Source organism: Camelus bactrianus, chromosome 16, assembly GCF_048773025.1.
Source record: "Camelus bactrianus isolate YW-2024 breed Bactrian camel chromosome 16, ASM4877302v1, whole genome shotgun sequence".
NCBI classification, from domain to species: domain Eukaryota; kingdom Metazoa; phylum Chordata; class Mammalia; order Artiodactyla; family Camelidae; genus Camelus; species Camelus bactrianus.
The window spans coordinates 44,680,700-44,704,348 of record NC_133554.1 but is presented as its reverse complement, the minus strand read 5'-3'; the positions used below and the strand labels follow the sequence as shown (position 1 = coordinate 44,704,348).

General features: G+C 49.4%; 2 protein-coding genes across 3 annotated transcripts in view; both read left to right on the top strand.

Annotated features, from left to right (window-relative positions):
* ODAD4 (outer dynein arm docking complex subunit 4) overlaps positions 1 to 15,646 on the top strand; it is a 30,284-nt gene extending 14,638 nt beyond the window's left edge. Inside the window, exons 8-12 of the mRNA XM_074343400.1 lie at positions 2,044 to 2,130; positions 4,183 to 4,379; positions 9,666 to 9,766; positions 11,302 to 11,383; positions 13,710 to 15,646. Coding sequence (XP_074199501.1) covers positions 2,044 to 2,130; positions 4,183 to 4,379; positions 9,666 to 9,766; positions 11,302 to 11,383; positions 13,710 to 14,266 — 1,024 coding nt within the window. The 3' untranslated portion in view covers positions 14,267 to 15,646. The remainder of the gene's footprint in view (positions 1 to 2,043; positions 2,131 to 4,182; positions 4,380 to 9,665; positions 9,767 to 11,301; positions 11,384 to 13,709) is intronic.
* Positions 15,647 to 15,815: 169 nt separating this feature from the next.
* CNP (2'',3''-cyclic nucleotide 3'' phosphodiesterase) lies at positions 15,816 to 22,819 on the top strand. 2 transcript variants are annotated; one of them, XM_045505887.2, is made up of 5 exons: positions 15,868 to 15,955; positions 16,394 to 16,445; positions 17,194 to 17,863; positions 19,817 to 19,956; positions 21,318 to 22,819. In XM_045505887.2, the coding sequence occupies exons 3-5, from the start codon at positions 17,251 to 17,253 to the stop codon at positions 21,765 to 21,767; spliced, it is 1,203 nt and encodes a 400-aa protein (XP_045361843.1). In that variant the 5' UTR covers positions 15,868 to 15,955; positions 16,394 to 16,445; positions 17,194 to 17,250; the 3' UTR covers positions 21,768 to 22,819. The 2 variants fall into 2 exon arrangements, with proteins under 2 accessions (XP_010967310.1, XP_045361843.1); XM_010969008.3 differs by lacking the exon at positions 16,394 to 16,445 and having other exon boundaries at positions 15,816 to 15,955.
* The last annotated feature ends 830 nt before the right edge of the window (positions 22,820 to 23,649 follow it).

Sequence of the window (23,649 nt, the reverse complement as noted above, 5' to 3'; positions counted from 1 at the left end):
GCAGGCAGTGTGGCAAGACCCGGGCCAGGACCTGAGGGGAGTGGGAGGACAGGACCTGTGGGGAGTGGGAGGACAGGAGGCCATGCTGAGGACAGACTGTAGCCTGGAAGTGATGAGGGCCAGTGAGGAGTTTGCTTTCACATAAGTCTACAGTGTTGTACTTGATCCAGAGCTGTGTGGTGCTGAGAGCTGAACTTGACCTTCTCCCCCCACCTTCCCCCACCACCAATACCACACCCCCCTCACTCCCCTGGGGCCATGTTGAGCTGTGTCCTCCTGGCCCCTTTTCAATGGATTTACCTACCTATATATGTACATATACACATACATAGGATTTTTTAAACAAAAGCAGCTCATTTCTGGGTTTTGTTGTTGTCTTTTTTAAAGGCTGTGTTTTGGAAAGCAATGTCTCCCTCTTTGAATGGTTTTGTAGAAAGGTATTTCAGCATGCACTGTAGCTGATGTTTGCCATCACACACAGAGCTGTGGTGAGACTCAGCAGATGTGTATGATTTTTCCTGGGGGTAGAGGAATGGCTGGGTCAGATTTGCATTTTAGAAAGGCAGGTCCGGCCAGTGTGGGGAGAATGAATCAGGAGAACTTCATGGAAACCACAGAAGTGTGCCGCAGGGTTACTGGGGCTGCTGGGCAAAGAGGAAATGGGGAAGGTTGCCTGGGGAGGGAGAATGAGGGGGACGCTGGTGGAGGGAGCTGGGGGTTGGGGAGGGTTTTCTTGCTTTACTTGTTGGGAAGATTTTTTTTTTTAAGCAGAGATCAGAATGTGTGTGTGGTGGAGGTAGAGAACTGGTATGGGGGAGCAGTTGTTTTTTCTTTATGGAAATATCTTGATCTCTTTTCTGATGACATAAATAGTGAAAAAAAATTTAAGTAATATAGATAAATTAAAAGTGTCCCTCCTACTCTCATTTTCCTTGGGTAATCATTGTTACTAGTTAGACTTAACCTTCTTTATTTCTTTTAAAAATGCCCACTTATATTATTTTTTTGGTGGTTTAAAACAACATATTTATTCTCTTACAGCTCTGAGGGTTGGCAGTCAGAAGGCAATTTCACTATCAAGGTATCGGTAGGGCCACACTCCCTCCAGAGGCTCAGGGGAATCTGTTTCCTTGTCTTCTCCAAATTCTAGCACTGCATTTATTGCTCCCCTGGGCCCATGGCCCCTTCCTCCGTCGTCAAAGCTTTGCACACAGCTTCCTGCTTCAGGCTTGCGTATTCACCTTTTTTTTTAAATTGAGGTGTAGTCAGTTTACAATGTTGTGTCAGTTTTTGGGGTACAGTATAATGTTTCCGTCATACAAATACACACATACATTCTTTTTCATTATAGGTTACTACAAGACACTGAATATAGTTCCCTGTGCTGTACAGCAGAAACGTTGTTAATGCTGGGAAGGTGTGGAGAAAAGGGAACCCTCCTACACTGTTGGTGGGAATGTAGTTTGCTGCAGCCGTTATGGAAAACACTATGGAGATTCCTCAAAAAACTAAAACTAAACGTACCATGTGATTCAGCAATCCCAATCCTGGGCATATATCTGGAGGGAACTCTAATTAAAAAAGATACATGCACCCCAGTGTTCATAGCAGCACTATATACAATAGCCACATATTCACTTTTACCACAAATAGGGCAATAGACATCGTATGTGCTCCCATAATCTGACTTTTTAACTTAATATATCAGGGGTTTTTGCCGTACACAAAAATTGCACTGATAACTTTCAGATTGTTTCCACCGTTATAAACAGCACTTTAATGAGTGTTCTTGTCACATTATCTTCTGGCAGTAAATTCTTAGAAAGGGAGTTGGTGGACCAAAGGGGTTATCTTTGCAAGCTGTTGCCTGTTTGCCCCCGAGAAAGGTCCCAAGAATGTCCGTTTCTGGCCACAGGGCACAAGAGGGCCTGTGTACCACAGCCTTGCCAGCCTGGGCATCGTCCCTCCACCTGGCCCCTGTCTTTGCATTCTTTCCAGTTTCCATGGTGCCTAGAATGGCCTTGTCTTGCTTCTTCCCCACAGTGATCTTCCTGATGCCAAGTCGAGGGCCCTGGACAACATTGGCAGGGTTTTTGCCCGAGTTGGGAAATTCCAGCAAGCCATTGACACGTAAGTGACCTGGTACAGCTCCTTCCCCACCCTGGGGCCAGGACATCCCACCCTCCCACTGGACTCCCAGCCTGGGGCCTGGATGCCAGGCAAAGAGGCAGAGAAGACTCCAGTTTGGCTCCTGGCTCTGCTGGGTGGCCATGGACCAGCCACTTCATAAACCCTGGGGCTCATCATTTAGAGCAACTAATAGAATAGAATCGGCATTTTCTCAAAATAACCCAGTGACAAGAGTCACCTGGGGCTCTTGCTGGGTGGATGAATTACGGAGCCTGTCTCCTGGAAATTCTCACTCTGCAGGTTTGGGTTGGAGCTCAGGAATCTGTTTTGTTTTGTTTTAATTTTATTTAATTTTTTGTTGTTGTTGTTACTGAGGGGAGGTAATTAGATCTACTTATTTATTTATCTTTAGAGGAGGTACTGGGGATCGAACCCAGGACCACGTGCACGCTAAGCATGAGCTCTACCACTGAGCTATACCTTCCCCCTCAGGAATCTGTGTTTTAACAGGTGCTCCAGGTGATCCTTACCTTTGGGCAAGTTCAGGAGTGGGTGGCCCATTGACTTCTGGGAGCTCCTCTGAGGTTCTTCTGTGATTCTGTGCAGTCATGTCGGGTTACTGGGAATGGAGACTGAGCTCTCCGGATGGCTTAACCTCTGGACTTTTAATAGCTAGCCCTGGGGCTGGTGACTTGCTCCAGAGTGATGATTCAGCCCCAGGGAAACTCTGGGGAGGGGTTGGTCCGGAGACTGGACTGCAATGGACACAGCCAGCTCCTTGGGCCCACTGGCTTAGCGCACAGAGAAATTGTTCTGCAGGCCTCGTTGCTTGATTGAAATAGACTTGTTCGCCACAACCTTCTGCTCCATGTCATTTGGCTTCCCAAATGGCTCCTGGTATCTATGTGCCAAAAGGCAGAGGAGTGTGAGAGTTCACCTACCCACTCGTATCTTCTTATAATAGAATGTATTACAATAAACATGTGTTCCATGAAAAAAATGTTAATCTGGAAAATACAGAAAAGTAGAAGAGTCTTCAGTCCCACCACCTAAAGACAAATACTAATTCTAATCTCACTCTTATTTTCATTGGTATTTTGTTTTATCATTCCAATCTTTCTTCGGTGTTGATGTTCTCTTATATGTGCTCAACAGTATTCTTGGTTTGTTTGTTTGCTTTGTGTAGGACTTTATACACAAGCATCTTAATTGAACTGCAGAATAATTATAAAAGTAGAAATAATTGGTATTTTCTCTATTTTGCAAATGAGGAAATTGAAACTCAGAATTGCTTAGCAATAATCTTAAACGTTATTTTTATGTGATTTCAAATGCTATTTTTAAAATTTTGATGTGTAGTTGATTTACAGTGTTAGTTTCAGGTGTACAGCAAAGGGATTCAGTTAGACATATGCATACATATTTTTTTTTCAGATTCTTTTCCATTATATGTTATTACAAGAAATTGAATACAGTTCCCTGTGCTATACAGTAGGTCCTTGTTGTTTTTCTATTTTATATATACTAATGTGTATCTATTAATCCCCTAACTCCTAATTTATCTCTCCCCTCCCCTGTCTTTCCCCTTTGGCAACCATAGTTTGTTTTCTATGTCCATGAGTCTATTTCTGGTTTGTAAGTAAAAAGTATGTCATTTTTTTTAGATTCCACGTATAAATTATTTCATATGCTATTTGTCTTTCTATATCTGACTTACTTCACTTAATATGATCATCTGTAGGTCCATCCATGTTGCTGCAAATGACATTATTTCATTTTTTAAGGCTGAGTAATATTCCATGGTATATTCAAGTGCTGTTTTATAAACATTATTTTCAACTGTTGTATCAAAGCCAGTCCCATAGATGTACCAGAATAGCTTTGGTTAATAGTTTAAAAATACATTAATGTGGGTTATCGCCACCCCTGAATCTTAAAGAACTGGTAGTTGGAGAACAGTTTTGATTCTGCACCCAGTAGGAAGCCAGGCCTCCTGTGGCCCAGGGCAGGGGCTGAGTGGAAGAAGCTGAGCCTGGTATGTCATGTCTTCAGGTGGGAAGAGAAGATCCCTCTGGCCAAAACCACCCTGGAGAAGACCTGGCTGTTCCATGAGATTGGCCGTTGCTACTTGGAGCTGGACCAGGCCTGGCAGGCCCAGAATTATGGCGAGAAGTCCCAGCAGTATGCCGAGGAAGAAGGGGACATCGAGTGGCAGCTGAACGCCAGCATTCTGGTGGCACAGGCACAAGGTATGGGCTCAGTGAGTCCCACCCTACCTTCATCCTATGGGCTAAACTTACCTCCCAAGGTGTCCTTGCCCAGATGAATTCTGATTCTGAGGGGTTAAACCCCCGCATTTTGACCAGTGCAAAATAGTGCCTACTTTAAGCTAAGCTAAGTTAGGGCTTGGGGGTCCCCAAGAGCTGCCCTGCCCTTGAGGATCTTGGCCACAGACCAGAACAGCATAGTGTTGTCATCAAAACATCTCCACCACTCTGGCCTTGGTACACTATGCGCATTCTGGCATTTCATCACTATACCAGGCAATGATGTAGGCATTATTGTCCCCATTTTCTAGAAGGGAAAAACTGAGGCTCTGAGTGATTCAGCAGATTGCCCCAGGTCACCTGAGGGAACTTTTTAGAGTGATGGAAATGTTCTAAAACGGGGTTGTGGTGATCACTAAAATCACTGAATTGTATACCTACAAATGGGTGCCTTTTATACTGTGAATTACATCTCAATGAAGTTGTTAAAAAAAAATAAAACAGCAAGGGACAGTGGGTGAGGAGAAACAGATGGAACAGGATTGGTGATATTTTGGTAACTGTTGAAGCTGGGTGATGAGTAATGGAGTTTCTTGATACTGTTCTTTCTATTGTTCTGTGTATTTGAAATAGTCCATGATACAAAGTTAAGAAAGAAATGGCTCCAGGTCACAATAACAGGTAAGCAGTGGAGCTGGGATTAGAACCCAGATCTGTCTGACTCTGGAGCTTGGGCTCGGGCTCACTGTACTAAGCTGCCCGCCGCAGGCATAGGCTGTCCCCAGTCAGGGAGGAAGTGTGACAGGTGCTCTAATCAGGGGCCTCACCTTTTTTTTTTCATTTGGGGGGAGATAATTAGGTTTTGTTTAGGTACTAGGGACTGAACCCGGGACCTTGTGCATGCTAGGCACGCACTCTACCACTGAGCTGTACCCATCATCCCCGCAGGGGCCTCACCATTCATTCACTTATTCACATCACAGATGCTTACTTGGCAATTTCCAGGCACCAAGTTGGATGTACAGCAGGGAGCAAAACTGATAACTATTTCCTGCGCTCACATCTGAGGGAGAACTTTGAAGCAGAAACTTTTACTTATTTTAGTTTTTTAAACACCTTTATTGTGGTATGTTTCCTGTACAGTAAAATACACATATTTCAGATGTACAATTTGATGAATTTTGATAGGTATATACACCCATGAAACCACCACCACAATCAAGATAGCTAACATTTCTTTCACTCCCCTGGAGGTGCAATTTTCAGATTCCTAATTTATCCTTTCCCACCCTGTTTAACCCCTGGTAACCATAAGTTTGTTCTGTGTCTGTGGGTCTGTTTCTGTTTTGTAGATAAGTTCATTTGTATCCTTTTTTTATAGATTCCACATATAAGCAATATCATATGGCACTTTTCTTTCTTTCTGACTTACTTCACTTAGAATGATGATCTCCAGGTACATCCGTGTTGCTGCAAATGGCATTATTTTGTCCTTTTTTTTGGCTGTGTGGCATTCCATTTTGTCTGAGTGAGTGTGTGTGTGTATGTGTGAGTGTATGTGTACACCAAATCTTCTTTATCTTGTCATCTGTCCAGGGACATTTGGGTTGTTTACATGTCTTGGTTATTATAAATAGTGCTGCTGTGAACATTGGGGTGCATGTATGTTTTTTAATTATATTTTTCTCTGGATATATGCCCAGGAATGGGATTGCTGGATAATATGGTAAGTCTGTTTTTAGTTTTTTTAAGGAACCTCTGTACTGTTTTCCATAGTGGCTGCACCAATTTACATTCCCACCAACAGTGTAGGAGGGTTCCTTTTTCTCCACACCCTCTCCAGCATTTATTGTTCGTGGCTTTTTAATGATGGCTATTCTGACTGGTGTGAGGTGATATCTCATTGTAGTTTTGATTTGCATTTCTCTAACAATTAATGATGTTGAGCATCTTTTCATGTTCTTGTTGGCCATCTGGATGTTTTTTTGAGAGATGTCTATTTAAGTCTTCTGCCCATTTTTGATTGAATTACTTGGTTTTTTTATATTAAGGTGTGTGAGCTGTTTGTATATTTTGGAAATTAATCCCTTGTCGGTCGCATCATCTGCAAATATTTTCTCCCATTCTGTAGGTTGTCATCTTGTTTTGATGATGGTATCCTTAGCTTTGCAAAAACTTTTAAGTTCAATTTCATCCCATTTGTTGATTTTTGCTTTCATTTCCATTACTCTAGGAGCTGGTTCAAAAAATATATTGCTGTGATTTATGTCCAAGAGTGTTCTGCCTGTTTTCCTCTAGGAGTTTTATAGTATCTGGCTTTACATTAGGTCTTTAATCCATTTTGAGTTTATTTTTGTATATGGTGTTAGAGAATGTTCTAATTTCAGTCTTTAATAGGTAGCTGTCCAGTTTTCCCAGCACCACTTATTGAAGAGACTGTCTTCTCTCCATTGTATAATCTTGCCTCCTTTGTCATAGATTAATTGATCATACATGCATGGGTTTATTTCTGGACTTTCTATCCTGTTCCATTGATCTATGTGTCTGTATTTGTGCCAGTACCATATTGTTTTGATTACTGTAGCTTTGTAGTACAGTCTGAAGTCAGGGAGCACAATTCTCTTTGTTCTGTTCTTTTTTTTCAAGATTGTTTTGGCTATTCAGGGTCTTTTGTGTTTCCCTACAAATTTTAACATTTTTTGTTCCAGCTCTGTGAAAAATGTCATTGGCAATTTGATAGGAATTGCATTGAATCTGTATATTGCCTTAGGTAGTATGGCCATTTTAACAATATTGATTATTCCAATCTAAGAACATGGTATTTCTTTTCATTTGTTTATTCAATTTCTTTCATCAGTGTCTTACACTTTTCAGAGTGCAGGACTTTTGCCTTCTTGGGTAGGTTTATTTTTAGGTATTTTATTCTTTTTGGTGTGATGGTAAATTAGATTGTTTCCTTAATTTCTTTTTCTGCTATTTTGTTGTTAGTGTATAAAAATGCAACTTATTTCTGTGTATTAATTTTGTATCCTGCAACTTTACCAAATTCATTGATGAACTATAGTAGTTTTCTGGTAGCTTCTTTAGGGTTTTCTACGTATAGTATCATGTCATCTGCAAACAGTGACAATTTTACTTCTTCGCGTCCAATTTGGATTCCTTTTATTTCTTTCTTTGATTGCTATGGCTGGGACTTCCAAAGCTATATTGAAATAAAAGTGGCAAGAGTGGGCATCCTTGTCTTGTTCCTGATCTTAAAGGAAATGCTTTCAGCTGAAGTAGAAACTTTCAGACTGTGAAGGCACTAGCTGTTCCAAGAGCTGAGGGCAGAACTTTCCAACCAAAGGAGCCACGTTTAGGGAGGTGGGCAGGAGTCTGGCTGATTTAAGAAGCTGAAGGAGACCTGTGTGGGCTGGAGCTCCTGGGGGCAGGAAAGTCTGGAAGGAGAAGGCTAGTGAGGAGTCAGGCCCACAGGGCCTCAGGGGCCTAGTTAGAAATCATAGATTCTTTCCTAAAAACCTACAGAAACCCCCTTGAAAGCTTCAAAGTGGGGAAGACGTGGTTACTGTAGCTTTTCCCAGAACTCTTTTCCATTCTTAGGAAGGTAATCCTAGAAGTTGAAGGAGAGGCGTTTGGTACGTCTCAGCATTGATGCTGTCCTGAGTCTTCTCAGGTCCTGAGGGCCCCTAGAGAACCAGGCCATTCACTGCCCATCTCAGTTTTCCCACTCTAGGGTGGGAAAATCCAACGTGGCACTGGGGAACCACTTGCTTCTAGAGCCAGCACAGCAAAGCAGGCAGATCTTGGGCTCTGTGCCCTCCTAGCAAGTGCCACTCTGAGCCTCAGTTTCATCCTCTGTAAATAGGGAAGATTATAGTATGTCCCTAGAGGTTTGGTGTGAAGAAGGTAATACCTAAGTGTGTCAGCACTTAGAACAGGAAGTAGTATATAGTGAGTGCTCCAGAAATGCTCATTTCTTCCTTCCTGCCCCCTCATCAACTTCCCATAAGTGTTTCTAACAATGATAAGAAACAATTCCTTGGAAAAGCCAATTTATGGCTCAACAAAAATGTGGAAGTAAATGAGTGGATTTGTGGATGCAGAGGGAAGAAAGAAGAGGAAAGCAGCTCCCAGAAAGAAGATAACTTGGAGGTTACGGATTCAGTTAAAAACGAAAGGAATGATCTTTAACGTTTCCCTTGAATCAGTGTTATAACTCCTCTGCAGACCTGCAGTGTCAGAATGACAACAACTGACGTTTGTTCAAGGTGGTCTCTGAGTGAACACTGTGACTCTCCTTTTCAAATGTATATTTGAAAAAAAATGTATATTGATCTCATTTACTGTTACTCCACATACTTTCAGAACAGGTAGAATTACTTTTTGCATTTTTGTATTTATTTTTATTGAGGTATAGTCAGTTATGTGTCAATTTCTTGTGTACAGCATAATGTTTCAGTCATACATATATATACATATGTTCGTTTTCATATTCTTTTTCATTGTACGTCACTACAAGATACTGAATATAGTTCCCTTTGCTACATAGAAGAAATTTGTTTTTTAGCTTTTTGCAGTTTGACTTACAGACACTTTCCCCAGGGATCCCAGAGCAGTTCTTGGGAGGGAGTGGATCTTGGGGTACTCAGTTGTAAGAGGGAGCAGCGGTGTGAGGAATGGGGTGTATGGGGTTTCCAGCCCCTGGCAAGAGAGCACTTCCTCCTTCCTTCCTGAAATGAAGCTCTTTTCAAAGGCAGGCGGTCAGTCCATCAGGCCAGCATCCCTGGCCCAGCCCCAGCAGTAAACAGTCGGTTGGGTGAGTGAGCACAGACTGTGTTCAGATTGTGCCAATGTGGGCACTGATGTCCCAGCCGGGGCCCACAGTCACATCCAGCCCTACAATATTTTGTTTGGTCTCCGTGGTATTCTTAAGAAATCCGAGTGAATACTTAAGAAATATGGATTTCCTCTTCTGGAACAATCTAAAGATGGGGTGGGAGGGAGTTGATGTTGGCACAGGCCCCTCGCCTAGACCCCCTTCCTTCCCTGACCCCTTTGCACCTGAAATCTAAGGCTCAGTTTCCCTGGTGCTGGTCCTTGGTGGAGAGACAGCCCAGGAATGTCTAGAAGTGGCGATGCTGGGCAGCCCAGTGATGCCACCCAAGGCCCAGGGATGCTCCGGAGGATCCCCTGGTACCTGCAGGGTGGCCTATCATGCAACACAGTGTTACAATCTACCTGTGCTGTGTCCCCCCCACCGCTCTTCAGTGAAGCTGAGAGACTTCGAGTCAGCCGTGAACAACTTCGAGAAGGCCCTGGAGAGAGCGAAGCTGGTTCATAACAACGAGGCGCAGCAGGCCATCATCAGTGTGAGCCTCCCCTCCCCCACTCCACCCCCACCATCACCGCTCTGCTCAGCCATCTATGGGCGGAGGTGGGGGGGGCCTGGGCCCCTCAGCCAGGGGCTTTTATCACCTCCAGCCGCAGGGCACAGTCTATGTACGGCAGTGGCTTTCCAATGTCTGTTACTGCCAGCAGTTTATAGAGCAAACCAATACACATATTTTTATTTAAAATAGACAAAAAAAGGTTTTACAAAGCATATTTACCTCTACGATGTACACCGATATTTCCTATTCTATTCTATTTTCTGTTTTATTTCATGCTGGCTGCGATCTCCCCGATTAATTTTAGGACTTAGAGTTTGAAAATTGCCAGCACCTCCTTAGGAGAAAACATGAAATCTGTGTGGTTGCCTCTCACTTGCCCAGAACTGGGTCAGTCAGCTGCTAGCCACCTGGGGTTAGAGTAAAAGGAATAGTGAAAGGAGATAAAAGTAAGTAAAATATACAGGGCAGTTCCTCAGTCACCCTAGCCAAGGTTCAAGTGCTCAATAGCCATGGGTGGCCTCTGGGTACCATGTGGTGCAGATCCAGAGTCTTCTATCACTGTCCCAAAGGTGACGACTGTGGTCCTGGCTCTCAGGAAACCTGGTGTCAGCAGGAAGTTTAAACACAAGCCCCTTGTTCACAACCAGTGCTATGGGGACTAGGGGAGCCAGAGTGAGAACCCCAGTGGGCAGCAGGGCAGGGCCGTTCTCATCCAGGAGGGTTTGAGGTCACCTTGGAGGCTGGGCAGAGTTTTGAAAGTTGGAGGCAGAGAGAAGTGCCTGTCAGGCCATACGGTCCCACAGCCCTGAGTGGCTTCTCATGGGACCAGGTCCCTGACATTTCATCCTCCTGGCTTATCATCTCTTGGCTGGAAGGTGTACAGGGCTCAGAGACACTGCACAAGAACATCTGGGCCCAGTGGTCCAGAACCAGCAGATGGTTCCCAAGGCCAGTGGTGCCCTGCCCCGTGCAAGTCGTGGGGAGGGCTGCTATGAAGAGGTCAGGGTTGCTCTCAGGATGCTCACAGGCTGAGTTCCAGATCCCCGGGGACCCTGCAGACACCCTGGCAGCCCCTCTGAAGGCGAGCCAGCCCCGAGCCCCATCCACACCTGTGGTGTGTGGCTGAGTCCCCTCCATGGCTTGCTGCCTGGCTGAGGGTTTAGGGGCTTGCTTTGTCTCTTTACATTGGCTGAAGCCAAGAGGAGCTTTAGGTAGAAAGGTGGGAATCAGTAGACAGACACAAATCCCTATACCTGCCTGAACCCGAGGGAAATGAGTTTGAGTTACCTGCAGCTGTTTATCTCTCATACCACTTAGTGTGTGAATTCCAAGTCCATAGTTTCAGTTAACCTCAGGGCAGGAGTCTTCAGAGGAACCAGGAGAAAGAGGAGGGGCGAGCAGGGGGTGGGAGGCACAGAGCCCGGCCTCCTGGGGTTGGGGCTTGGGTGAGGAAAGGACAGGTATGGATGTCACCCAGGGTTAAGCGAGTTCACTAGCTCCTCTGCCACTCACAGGCCTTGGACGATGCCAACAAGGGCATCATCGAAGAGCTGAAGAAAACCGACTACAAGGAGATACTCAAATATAAGGAGAAAGGTGAGTTCCTGGAGCCCCGAAGACGGCAGCTTCACAATCTATCTTCTGCTCCCCTCCCGTCTGTCCTCGCAGCACTTTCCTTGGCTCCTCGCACCGAACGTTCTGATTACTGTGCCGCCAGCAGCTCCAGCCTTTCCCGCAGTCAGGAGAGAGAGGCTGTCCACCCGTGGTGGGGTCAGAACCCACGCAGCCTGCCCTGAGAGCCTCCTCCCATATTTCTTCAATCGGTTCGTCAGATACTTGTTGAGCGCTTGTCACGCGCCAGGAGTGTGTGAGATCTGAGGGAGCCAGAAGCTTGGCCCCTGCCCTGGAGAAGTCCACAGCCCAGGGGGAAGGCCAGACAATTAGAATTGCCAGGACCCGGGTCTCCTGCACCCGCGCCTGCTGAGCAGGGGGTGGCGCTCTGCCGCGAGGGCCCACACGGGGGCGTTCCCAGTTCTCTGGGGAGGTAGGGAACCCTTCAGAGAGGGACAGTCATCTGCTTTCGGCCCCAAAAGATGCCCAAGTGTTTCCCAAGTATGAGGTGGAAGGTGGAGGGCATTTCCAGCGAGGATTAGCAGGAGCAAAGACGGAGGCAGTGTGACAGTAGCTTACCCGGGGAGGGGCACTTAACGGCTTGCCAGACACTGGGTTAAGCATCAGACAGGATAACTTCACTCGATCCTCACCACCATCGGAGGTAGGTACTGTTTGGCAGGGGGGCCCTGAAGCCCTATTGATCTGCCCAGGTCACACAGACTCGAGCCACACCCTCCCAGGCTCCAGGCTGCTGCTCTTTGGGGCCAGCGGTGGGGCGCTTCGGGGCGGGGGCAGAGGGCCTGGAGATGGGCTAAGCCACAGAGGCGGCTCTCTCACAGCTGTGCTCTTGCTGGCCAGTCTAGCCTTACCACCTTCTTTCTCCCAATGGATCCAAGGAGTAAAGAGGAGTTTGATCCTTCCCTGGCTCTAGGCTGTCTGACTGGCTCCTGTGAAAGGAATGAGGAAGAGGAAGTGGCTGAGATCCCGGGCCTCAGAGGGGTGGGGGTGTCGAGAGAAACTGATCTCCATTCAGTGCTTCCTGTGTGCCATGCACTCTTCTAAGCTTTATAGGTACCGACTCATCTGATCCCTCCAAGAGCACTATGAAATAAGTATTATATGCTGGACTTTAAGGCAGTTGGAGGCAGAGGGGTTAAAGGCTCACTCACAGTGGTTTTCAGTCTCTGGAACTCATGCTTTCCCCCTGGTTCTACACTGTTTCTCTCTGCCCCCTCCGTGGGGGCCCTCACTCCAGCCATATCACAGTGAAGGTGAGCTAGGGCTGGGGCTCCGGGCTCCTGGGAGGACAGAACCTCTTCCAGGCACCAAGGCTGAAGCCCTCTTGGATCCAGGCACAGACGGAATCTGGGTGTGGGACTCCTGGGCTCCTCAGCAGCCAGGTGACAGCCCTTTATTATGCAGTTCCTACCTGTGTGGTGGCTGGATCCCCTAAGAGATCTGTCTCTGCCCCCACATGCCCTTGGAGCTGCTCTCGGAAGCCACAGGAGCAATAATGTGAAGAGACATAGCAGGGAAACAGGAAATGGCAGATGCTCCAAGCAGCCTCCCTCCCTTGGCTGTGCTGGGCACTTCCCTAGCCTGACAGCAGGTGGCAGCATTGCATGTGTCTTCACGGCCAAGTGGTGGCCTTTCCCTGCTCTGAACCCAGAGCCCTGGTACAGGTCTTAGAAACAAGGGCTTCCAGGAAGACAACGTGGGGGAGACCCAGGAGGGGATTGGTAACTTCTCTCTGTAGCTGGTAAAAATAAGGAGCAAGGATCCCTTGGGTTGTAAAATAGCTCTCCATCTGAACTTCCAGGTAACAAGTCTGCTCACGTTTTTACAGGGAAACTCCCAATAGATGATGAATGTGTTTCCCAGGGACAAGGAGAAATGCAGAATGAGGATGCTGGAGAAGAGAAACCCCTGTCCTTTCCCAGCACCTGTGCTAGTTCTTGTAGGGAAAAAGAAAGCATGTGGTCTGGGGGCTGACTGGGTTCAGATCCTGGCTCTGTCAATTATTTACTTGCAGTGTGACCATTGTGTGTGATTTCTCTTTTAAGATTCTCAGATCCCTGGACTGCAAACTCAAATCATTAACACTATGCAATTTTATGACGACTGAATGGTATAATCTATGCCGCTCACACGGTGCTGGGAACACGGCTGGCACTCACTAAATGATGATTCCCTTTCTCTTTTTGGAAAGGCATGCTGTCTCTTAGAAGCACAGGCCCCCACAGGCTGGGGTTCCCCAGGCCCAGAGACAAACTTTTACCTTTCTTCCCTCCTTTCCCTTGTTTTTCAGAAGATGCCACTGTGTTGGATAGTACAGCAGTGATGGCAAAGGAGAAAGAAACAACGAGGGTGAAAGATGAACCTGAAAAGGTGATGAAGCAGTGGGAAGCAGAGCAAATCGAGAGTGAGAAAGAGATCGAAGATGACTTGTCTAAGGAAACTCTGGGGATCACAGCTGGTAGACAAGAAGAAGATAGGCAGAGAGGAGAAACAGAAAAAGCCAGCTCCTTAAGGAGAACAGAAGAGGCAATGATGGGGAGACATTCAGGAGACATTGCCAAAAGACAGCCTGGAGAAGTAGGTGTAAGATTGGGAGAAGGAGGCAAGAAACTATCAGAAGTGAGCAGAAGGGAATCAGGAGATATTTGTAGGAGGTCTTCAGAACTGGACCAAAAGCCCTCAGAAGAATTAAGCACAAACGAATCGGAAGGACTTGAGAAGAGACTTTCAGAAACCGGCAGAAGAGAGTCAGAAGAACTTGGGAAAACAGAATCGGGAGAAATAGGAGAAATGGAAAAAACAGAAAATACTGAAAAAATGGAAAAAGATGAAAGGGAAGGTGAATGAAGCCATCATTACTAAGCATTAGGATCAGGGGGCTGGTGTTCACAGGGACCATGGAGAGATCTTATTAAACTGGAACTTCAAGCTGAGATTTGTCTCCAAAAGGAAGAAATGTGGACTGGGCCCCACAGATCGATCTCCATCTCTATTACTGTTTTCCCTTTAAATATGCATCTTTCAGTCTTACAAACACTGAGTCTGTCATTTTGCCTCCTCACCCCCATCCATTCTTAGAAGAGGCTTAGAGAATGAATGAGCAGGCATGGGGTACTACTTTCCAAGCAGAACTCTGCCCTTACTCTGATTCGGTGAGAAGCACGCAGACCCCCAAACAAAGCCTGACCTAGAGTGTGACCAAAGTGGTTCTCTCCCCCAGGCCTTGTCCAAGGTCCTCATGAAAGAAATGAGCATGGTGCTAAGAGGAAAGGGTTTGAGGAGACTGAAGAAACAGGTGAGCTCCAAAGAACCCAGAAAGCTTAAAGCGGGGAGGAAAGAGAAGGAAAGAAGCCTGGGAGTAGAGGTATGTGTGTCCAGCTGCTGGCCATTGGTTCGTCCTGCTGAGTACCTGCTGTGTGCAGGGCACTGTGGGAGGCTGTCTGGAAGAAATAAAGATGGTTCGGCCTCAGCCATCACACAGTGAGGGAGACCTACTTGTAAACCCTTAAGCCTTGAAAGCAGAATGAAGTGTATGCAGTCCCTGGTGGAACTCTAGGAGCCCGGAGGGAGATGTCTGCCCAAGAACGGAGCAGCCGGGAGTAGGAGCTGCGGCTGGACACCCCTGCGCCACAGTGGAGCCGTACAGTCAAGTAAACCAGGCTCCCCAAGCTTGTTTCCTCCTTGGTATAAGGAGTACCTGCCTCAGGGATTGATGTGAGGATTATATGGGTGCTTAGCACAGCACCTGGTACACAGGAAGCTCCAGAAAATCCGCCCCAGCTTTTAGTGTCCTCACTGAGGAGGCGACTGAGCAGCTGCCTCAGTGGATGAGTTAGGATTTTACTACATTATTCATCCGCCCTTTGGCCATTGCCATCCTAGTCCCATCTCCATAATTCCTAGAAGGGTTGAGACTGGTGGAACAGAGTCTGACTTTAGGCTGGGACTGGGCTGAACTAGAGGGAGGCAAATGAGGTATTTCTGATGCAACCCTTAACGAACGCAGGGCCAAAAACTCAGTAAGCAAGAGAAACAATACTTTAATGCGATATTGTAAAAAATAAAAAAATTAATGCAAAGACATGATGAGTAAAATATCAAACCTTAGATTTCAACTTTGCACTTGCATGCCTCTCGCCTCAACCTAGTCTCCGCGCAGGTCTGGGGAAGGGTGGCTGCCTTCCTCTTTAAGGCGTTCATTATTAACTCATACAAGAAAAATGAAGCCGCACAAGCCCTACTCTTCATAACCCCGAGCCCTGGCCGTCGCACAGATGCTTCGAAAGACAGGCGGACGCACCTGCGGGACGCACGGCGGCTCCCTCCCCTCGCTAAGGCAGTTTCGGGTTTCGATCCGCCGCGCCTGCGCAGAGGGTACCCACGCACCCACCCGCGCGCGCTCCGCCCCCGGCCTATGTAAAGCGGCCCCGTGAGGGTTCGCGCCACCGCTAGGCTCCGTGTCCCTCCGCGCAGGCGGGCGGCCCCGGAGAGCTAGTGCTGCGAAGGCGGCGACGGCGGCGCCCCCTCCTCATCATGGTGAGCATGCGCTGGAAGGCGGGAGGGGAGGTAGCGGACCGGGCCCCGGGTAGCACCTTAATAGAAAACGGCAGTACTGCGGGGTTTGGGGGGAGGAAGTGGCATGCAAATGAGGACCCGAGGGTCCGGAGTGGAGTTGGGGCTTTCTTGGCAGTCCGGCCCGGTCCTGAGGTAGGAGTAACGCGGGGAGAGTGGGGACGGCACTAGAGGAAGGGAACTGGGCTGCAGAAGCTGCTGTCTCGGGGCAGACCCCGGTAGCAAGTGGGTCGGGGCAGCGCACTATGGGCCCCGCGCTGGGCGAGCATTCGACGCCCTCCTCCTCCCAGGGCCTAGTCTGAGAAAACTACAGCTGAGCTCTCAGAGTGCTAGAGGGAGGTGGAGCTTCTCGGTTAGCGAAGGCAGTTTACAGTAAAAACTGTTATTGCTTGTGGCTTTTAGCAGGCAGGAAGACGACTGGCTCAGAGAGGTGCTGCTGACACACAGCAAAGAGGTGGGCAGAGCTACAGTCTGGACGCAGGTGCCCTGTATCGCCCGGTCCTGGGGCAGGCACAAAGACCACGACTTTGTGGGGGGCCTGGGACAGAGGAGGAGGTGGCAGGCATGGTGAATGAGCCCTTTGTTTGGCGCTCTCCTGCCCTGCCCCCCAACAGCCCTTCTGTGGGACCATTGTCCCCCCATCCCAGACAAGAGAGTATTATCTGTTGCTGGCATTGTTGGGGGAAGGGAGGCTTTGGGTAACCCTTCTCTACCCCCACCTTCCTCTGCACACTCAGAGCCAGGGCAGCTGTGGCTTTGCCCAGACACAGAGCCCCCCACCTCCAAAGGGATCATTCTTAATAGGTGACAGGAATATAAAGTTAGGATCTGCCCCTAGGACTGCAGGCTTCAGGCCCTCCTCTGCCTCACTTCCAGCACAGTTTCCCTTTCAAGGGGGCAGTAGTGGGTGATCCTTGAGGTTACAGCTCTCACTAGAGGAAAGAAAGCGTTTAGAGCAGCTCAGACCAGCATCCCTCTCCATCCTGCACAACTAGAAGCTGTCAGGTCACAAGGACCAAGAAGAGGAGGTCCAGCACTCCACAGCTTGGGAAGACACCCACAGCACTGGGGGTACCTGTAACTCAGAGCCAAGTGCCCCGAGCAGGGGTTCCTGGTTAGAACGAGGCCTGAGACAAGGGGGCAAGGCTGGCAGGGTGGCCCAGAGGGACCTGGCTGACATCTGTCTTCCCCTCCCCACACAGAATAGAGGCTTCTCCCGAAAGAGCCAAACGTTCCTGCCCAAGATCTTCTTCCGAAAAATGTCATCCTCAGGGGCCAAGGACAAGCCAGAGCTGCAGTTTCCCTTCCTGCAGGACGAGGAGACGGTGGCCACACTGCAGGAGTGCAAGACACTCTTCATCCTGCGTGGCCTGCCTGGGAGTGGCAAGTCCACGCTGGCCCGGGTCATCGTGGACAGGTACCGGGATGGCACCAAGATGGTGTCGGCCGACGCTTACAAGATCACTCCCGGCTCTCGGGCAGCCTTCTCTGAGGAGTACAAGCAGCTGGACGAGGACCTGGCTGCCTACTGCCGCCGGGACATCCGAGTCCTCGTGCTGGATGACACCAACCATGAGCGGGAGCGGCTGGAGCAGCTCTTTGAAATGGCTGACCAGTACCAGTACCAGGTGGTGCTGGTGGAGCCCAAGACAGCGTGGCGGCTGGACTGTGCCCAGCTCAAGGAGAAGAACCAGTGGCAGCTGTCGGCCGACGACCTGAAGAAGCTGAAGCCTGGGCTGGAGAAGGACTTCCTGCCACTCTACTTCGGCTGGTTCCTGACCAAGAAGAGTTCTGAGAGTCTCCGCAAAGCCGGCCAAACCTTCCTGGAAGAGCTGGGCAACCATAAGGCCTTCAAGAAGGAGCTACGACACTGTAGGTGGTGGGCTGGGGGCAGTTAGCCTGGTTCATAAGCTCCCCTTGCTGGGCATAGGGTGATGCATGCACAGGGCCATTGTTCTTAAGGCACTGAGGGGCGGGCAGGTGAGGCTCACCTGGTCCCTCCCAGCAGAGGCAGCCTTGGCTGGTGACACTCAGTGGGAAATGGGAGAAGCGTTTGCCAGGTACCTTCCCTCTCACTGCACCCTTCCTTCTGCCCTCCTCTCCCCACTGCCCTCTCCCAGCCTGGATCTAAACCACTGACCCCGTCTTAGCAGTGGGAAAAACAAATCACGTAGCATCATCACCATTTCATGGAACACTGGAGGGAGAACCTGACCCAATATTTTCAAACTCATTTTTAGCAGAAGTCATTTTCTAAAATAAAATGTGCTGTGGGATCCTAAGCTGCAAAACAGTTGTAACTAGGACTGTTGTGACACCACTGGGGATGGTTCCCAGGCCTGGGGCTACCCAGCGCACCTCCTGTGGCATCCCACAGCTCCAGAGAACAGTCTCGCCGTCCAGCCCCTCGTTTTGCAGATGGAAAAACGCCCAGGAGGGGTGTGGGTTTTTCCCAAAGCCGTAGTGAGAGCCCTGGGCTCTGTCACCTCTAGCAGGGGTTTCCCATGTTGGGCTGGACCAGAGTTCTTTCCTGGCAAGGGCGGCTTGCTCCAGTGAGAGGTTAGGTTTGGGGTAGGGAAGGACCCTGGTGACCCTCGTTCTCCAGTGGTCTGTTGGGGATGTTATCACTCACTAACCCATTCATTCTTTTAACCCATTCCTAGTTCCCCCTGATTTTAGACTGTCTTTATAGTTGAAATATCCCCATCTGTGTCTTTGTGTTGTTCGGAGGTAATTTGTGCCTATGTTAGAGAACTATTTTCTCAGCTCCTAAAACTTGGATGCTGGGATCCAGAGAACCGTTGTGCCTGCCTGGGAGGCAGGTGTGAGCCTTCTACCTATGACAGAAGCACCCGAGGCAGGGCTCCTGGTTAGAGCTGGTTCTGCCCTGGAGAGTGACAGCCTCTTGAAGCTGCTTTTACCATTAAAAACTGGAACCTTTCTGCCCAGGATACAGTGAGAGAAATGTAATGGGCCGTGAACAAGGGCTGCCTTGAGTAGAGGTCTCCCTCCCCTGTGGAGGGTGAGACATCCTCACAGGGACTCAACTCTGGGAGTAAACAGGAAAAACCCAGTGATTCTGAAGCTAGCCACAAGGCTTGGAGTGTGGAAATTGAAATTGCAGATACCCCAAGTCTCGTCGAAACTACCAGCCACCTAATATCATCCCATTATCTCCCAAGACCCTTCCTGCACCAGGCCCATCATGGCTCTCATTCACCAAGCCTGCAAGATACCTACGAATACAGTGACCAGGTAGCTTCTTGTCCAAGTGGCCTAAGCAAAATGGGACATGATGAATAGTTTACCTGGGTGGTCCTGGGAAAACTGGGGTGTGTGGTCACCCTACTTGTTTGATTGACAGATAAGGGTCAATCACTTGCCCCAGGTCACATGGCTTGGAAGTGGGCTGGATGTTAATTACGCTCTTTCTGGCTCCTTCCATTTTACCACATAGTTTCCCACTTCTTCTTTCTACCCCATTTTTCATGACCTGCTTCTCCTTTTTTCGGATGTGTTGCTGGTGAAGTACAGATTTCCTTGGCTTATACTGCCTACTGTTAAAAGTGCCTTAGTTTTCAGGTCTGGGGAAGAAATGTAAAAATCTGCAGAACATAAAGCAGGGAATTTAAACAAACACCTTTTTATAGCTCCACAGTTGCTATTAGTTTGATCAGCGAATGAATGGTAGTGGGTTCCTCAATTGTAGTGGATTGCAAATGTATGCTTGGTGTCCACTTTTTTCCTCTGGCTCTCCAGTGGTCTTGGTGATAGATGTTGCAATGTCCTCTTCTGCCCTGACTGCCCCACTCTCTCTCCCTGCAGTTGTCTCTGGAGATGAGCCCAGGGAGAAGATTGAACTCGTCACCTACTTTGGGAAGAGACCCCCGGGTGTGCTGCACTGCACAACCAAGTTCTGTGACTACGGGAAGGCCGCTGGGGCAGACGAGTACACCCAGCAGGATGTGAGTGCTCCCAAGGGACACCTGACTGAGGTGGGGAGAGGACGGGGTCTTCTGGAGATGGTACCGGCAGAAACCAGACAGCCTCAGGAAAAACAGCATCTCTTGGCCAGCTCGTGCTTCTGCAGGCTTAGTGGTACAGACCTCAGCTGCCCTCTCCGGGCCGCCTGGCAGTGCCGCCAGCCTTCAGTCATCACCAGGCCCCGCCCACCAATGCCTTTTCCTTCTGCAGATTTGTGGAGAATGTTGGTGGGCAGCAGCTCCTACTCTGGTTTCTCTAAGCCTGTTCCAAAGGCTAGGAGTTCCTTGCTCCAGGGGGCCTGGTGATCTGAGGACCCTCTTCCCAGTCTGAGGCCTTGGCCTTGCCCTGGAGTGGGAAATGTCGAGGGACAAGGGAGGCTTATTGGCTTTGAAGGTCCCAGATCTTCCCCTGCCACACAGCCCTAGTCTTCTCATAGCCTCTGACATGGGATCATTAACCACCAGGCCTGGTGCCCCGGTGGGCCTGGCTGACTCCAGCCTCCTTCAGGTCACCTTCTTAGCAAAGCTGTCCCTGACCCTCCACCTCCCCAACTTCTGTGCCTAGGTTAATGCAGCCATTTTACTTGTTTGTTCACTGGTCTCCTTTCACGTGATAGGAAGCTACCGGAGGGCAGCAGTTTTTACCAGCAGTATCCCTAGCACCCGCCACAGCTGCCTGAATGAATACACTGACGCTTTGCTTTCACTACCAGCTCTAACCACACATCACTTAGCAATACTTATTAAGCACCTGTTATGCGCTAGGCAGTCTGTGTTGGGACAAGGAGTTGTGAACAAAATAGCTTTTGCTTTTATGAGCTTTTATGGTTAGATGGGAGAGATGGGCTTTCTCAGAGAATCGGGTATGATGTGAGCCAAAGTGTATGGAGCAGATTTGGACCAAAGGCATTTATCTCTGACCTCAACCACCCTCCAGGATATTGCCTGGATACCAAGGTGGCTTTTACCAGGTGAGCCGAGTAGCAGTGACAAAACAGCACTTGCCAGGCGCCTGTCGCTTTTCTAAACTGTTCTGCTGGGCCCTCCTTTAGCCCTTGCGCTGAGGTAAGTTCTGGCATCAGCCCCATCTTCCAGGTGAATAAGCCCTGCAGCTAGTGGGTGGGGAGCCCGGTCCTGAGCTCAGGAAGCCTGGCATCTCACCCCTGCTGTCTGGTCTCTTTGGCATCTTCACTTTTTCAAGTAGCCTGGTCAGTGTCAGTGGAAGGATGTCCTCCAAGCACCTGCCCATGGGTTGTGCATGTTTGCAAGCTCTGCCTGGTGGCAGTTGCTGTCCCTCTCAACATTGCCACCTCTAGCTGAGTCCTCTCATCCTCTCTCTGTAGGTGGTGAAGAAGTCTTATAGCAAGGCCTTCACATTGACCATCTCTGCCCTTTTCGTGACACCCAAGACGACAGGAGCCCGAGTGGAGCTGAGCGAGCAGGAGCTGGCCTTGTGGCCAAACGACGTGGACAAGCTGTCCCCTTCTGACAGCCTGCCGCGGGGCAGCCGTGCGCACATCACCCTGGGCTGCTCGGGTGACGTGGAGGCTGTGCAGACGGGCATTGACCTGCTAGAGATTGTGCGGCAGGAGAAGGGGGGCAACCGTGGTGAGGAGGTGGGCGAGCTAAGCCGGGGCAAGCTCTACTCCTTGGGCAGCGGGCGCTGGCTGCTGAGCCTGGCTAAAAAGATGGAGGTCAGGGCCATCTTCACTGGATACTACGGGAAGGGCAAGGCTGTACCCACACGCGGTGGCCGCAAGGGTGGCGCCTTTCAGTCCTGCACCATCATCTGAGTGTCTGGGTAGCTGAGTGCCCCTCACTCTTTATAAGGGAAGGGGGAGGAAAGGGAAGCACCCCTCTGCTTGATCTTTGTTTCATGATTTTTTTTTTTACTCAAAGTTAACCTTCCTGTAACTTTTTAAAAACTTGTAAAAATAACTGCTCCTCTTTCCCTGCCCACACTCTTCCCCTCTTAATGCTCAAGCTCGCAACACAAGGGGGTGGTAGGTGCCCTTCAGGAACCAGGACCAAAGCTGACGAGGCTGGGCCTGGAACAGAGCCACGACCCCGAGCCCCACTTCCATTACCACTCCCCCAGGCCCACCGCCCTGCGCAGAGCTGACTAGTGCAGGGAGACACCGCGGTACTGCATGTTATGCACAGGGTGGTCACCATGGCCATGGAAGACTAGTGATGCATTTGAGAGGGGAGGATCCCTGGGCTTAGAGCCCATTTCCTAAATCAGTGTAGCCCCAGGAAGCCTACAGCTGTTTACCAGGGTACAAAAGGGGTTTACCTCTCACCTTTGGTCCTAAGTGCCTGTCCCCACCTCCTCACACTGTAACTAGGTAACAGTTTGGTAACTAGGGAGGAAAACAATAAACAGCAGCCACATCCCAGGCTGGCTACAGGTCTCACCCCAGGAAGGGCCTCGGCTGCCATCCTTGCAGCGGTGCAGCTCTGCTGTGTGGATGGGGAGATCAAGGCCAGAGACAGTGCCTCGGTGGGAAAGCTTCAGTCTCGCTGTCTGCCCAGCCCCTTGCCTCCTTGGTACCGCTAGAGGACTCTGCCTCTGCTAAAGGGGGCTGGTAGGTACTAAGAGTCAATGCAGTAGACCCTGGCTGTTATGGGCCAAGCCCCACCCGGTGCCTCTGGGAAGGGTTTTTAACATTGCTACATGTGCTGTGGTTCCTGGGGTGCCCTCCACTGCCCTCTGCTCAGTAACAGGGCCTTGCTAATCGGGTTGTCACTCGACAGAAGTGCCTGGGATTTAAGTCACTATCCTGGCTTTGCCCAACCTCGGCAACTTGTAAGACTGATAATGAAATAAATCATGTTAATCCTAGCTGTGTGCAGTCTCTCTCACCCTTCTGTGCCCAGCTCAGTCTTCCCTGGGGCGAGGGCAGGGTGCATTAGGACTGCCTTTGTCCCCCAGCTTGGGGCCATCGGTCCTGTCTCCCCTCTGCGGGCTGGGCACAGCTGTGGCGAGGTTGGGCAGCTGAACAGTGTTGGCTTTCATGAGGAGGCGGCAGGGAGAGAGGCTGGTCTTAGATGCACACAGACAGTGGGGGTTGGCTGGGAATGAGGCACAGGGAGCACAAAGCCTGTCATCCCCCAAGAACTGGCCACAGGCCCACAGGTGTGCCCAGCCCAATCCAATCAGACTTCTCGGCAAGACCCTGAGTTCTCTAGGGAAGGCCACCTTCAGGTCAGTGCCGCTTTGAACACAAGGTTAGAGCTGATACTTAAGAATCTCTTCAGGCCAACAGGGGCTTGGACAGCTACATGGGGAACTTCCCAGGCCTAACACAGTCAGCATTTCACCATGGCCTTGGCACTAAAGGGGGAAGACTGGAAAGAAAGGGGCGGGAACTCAGAAGGAAGAGAAATAGTCATCTATTTGGGCCAAGGTTTTCCCCACCCACCTCTACTTACCGAAGCACCAAGTATGCGCTGCAGCTAAAGCCTCAAGTGTCTCTGCCTGGAACTCCTGAGGTCATTCACCACAAACACAAAGCTTGATCTGAATAGCATGACATATGCCACTGCTTCCTGGCCCAGCTTGCCTCCCATGCAGAAAGGGACACCAGTGGAAGAGGCAAGGGGCATTTGCTAAGAGTAGTGTTTCCAACTAAGTAAGCCGGTGTCAGTGCCCAGATCCCTGGGCCCCAGGGG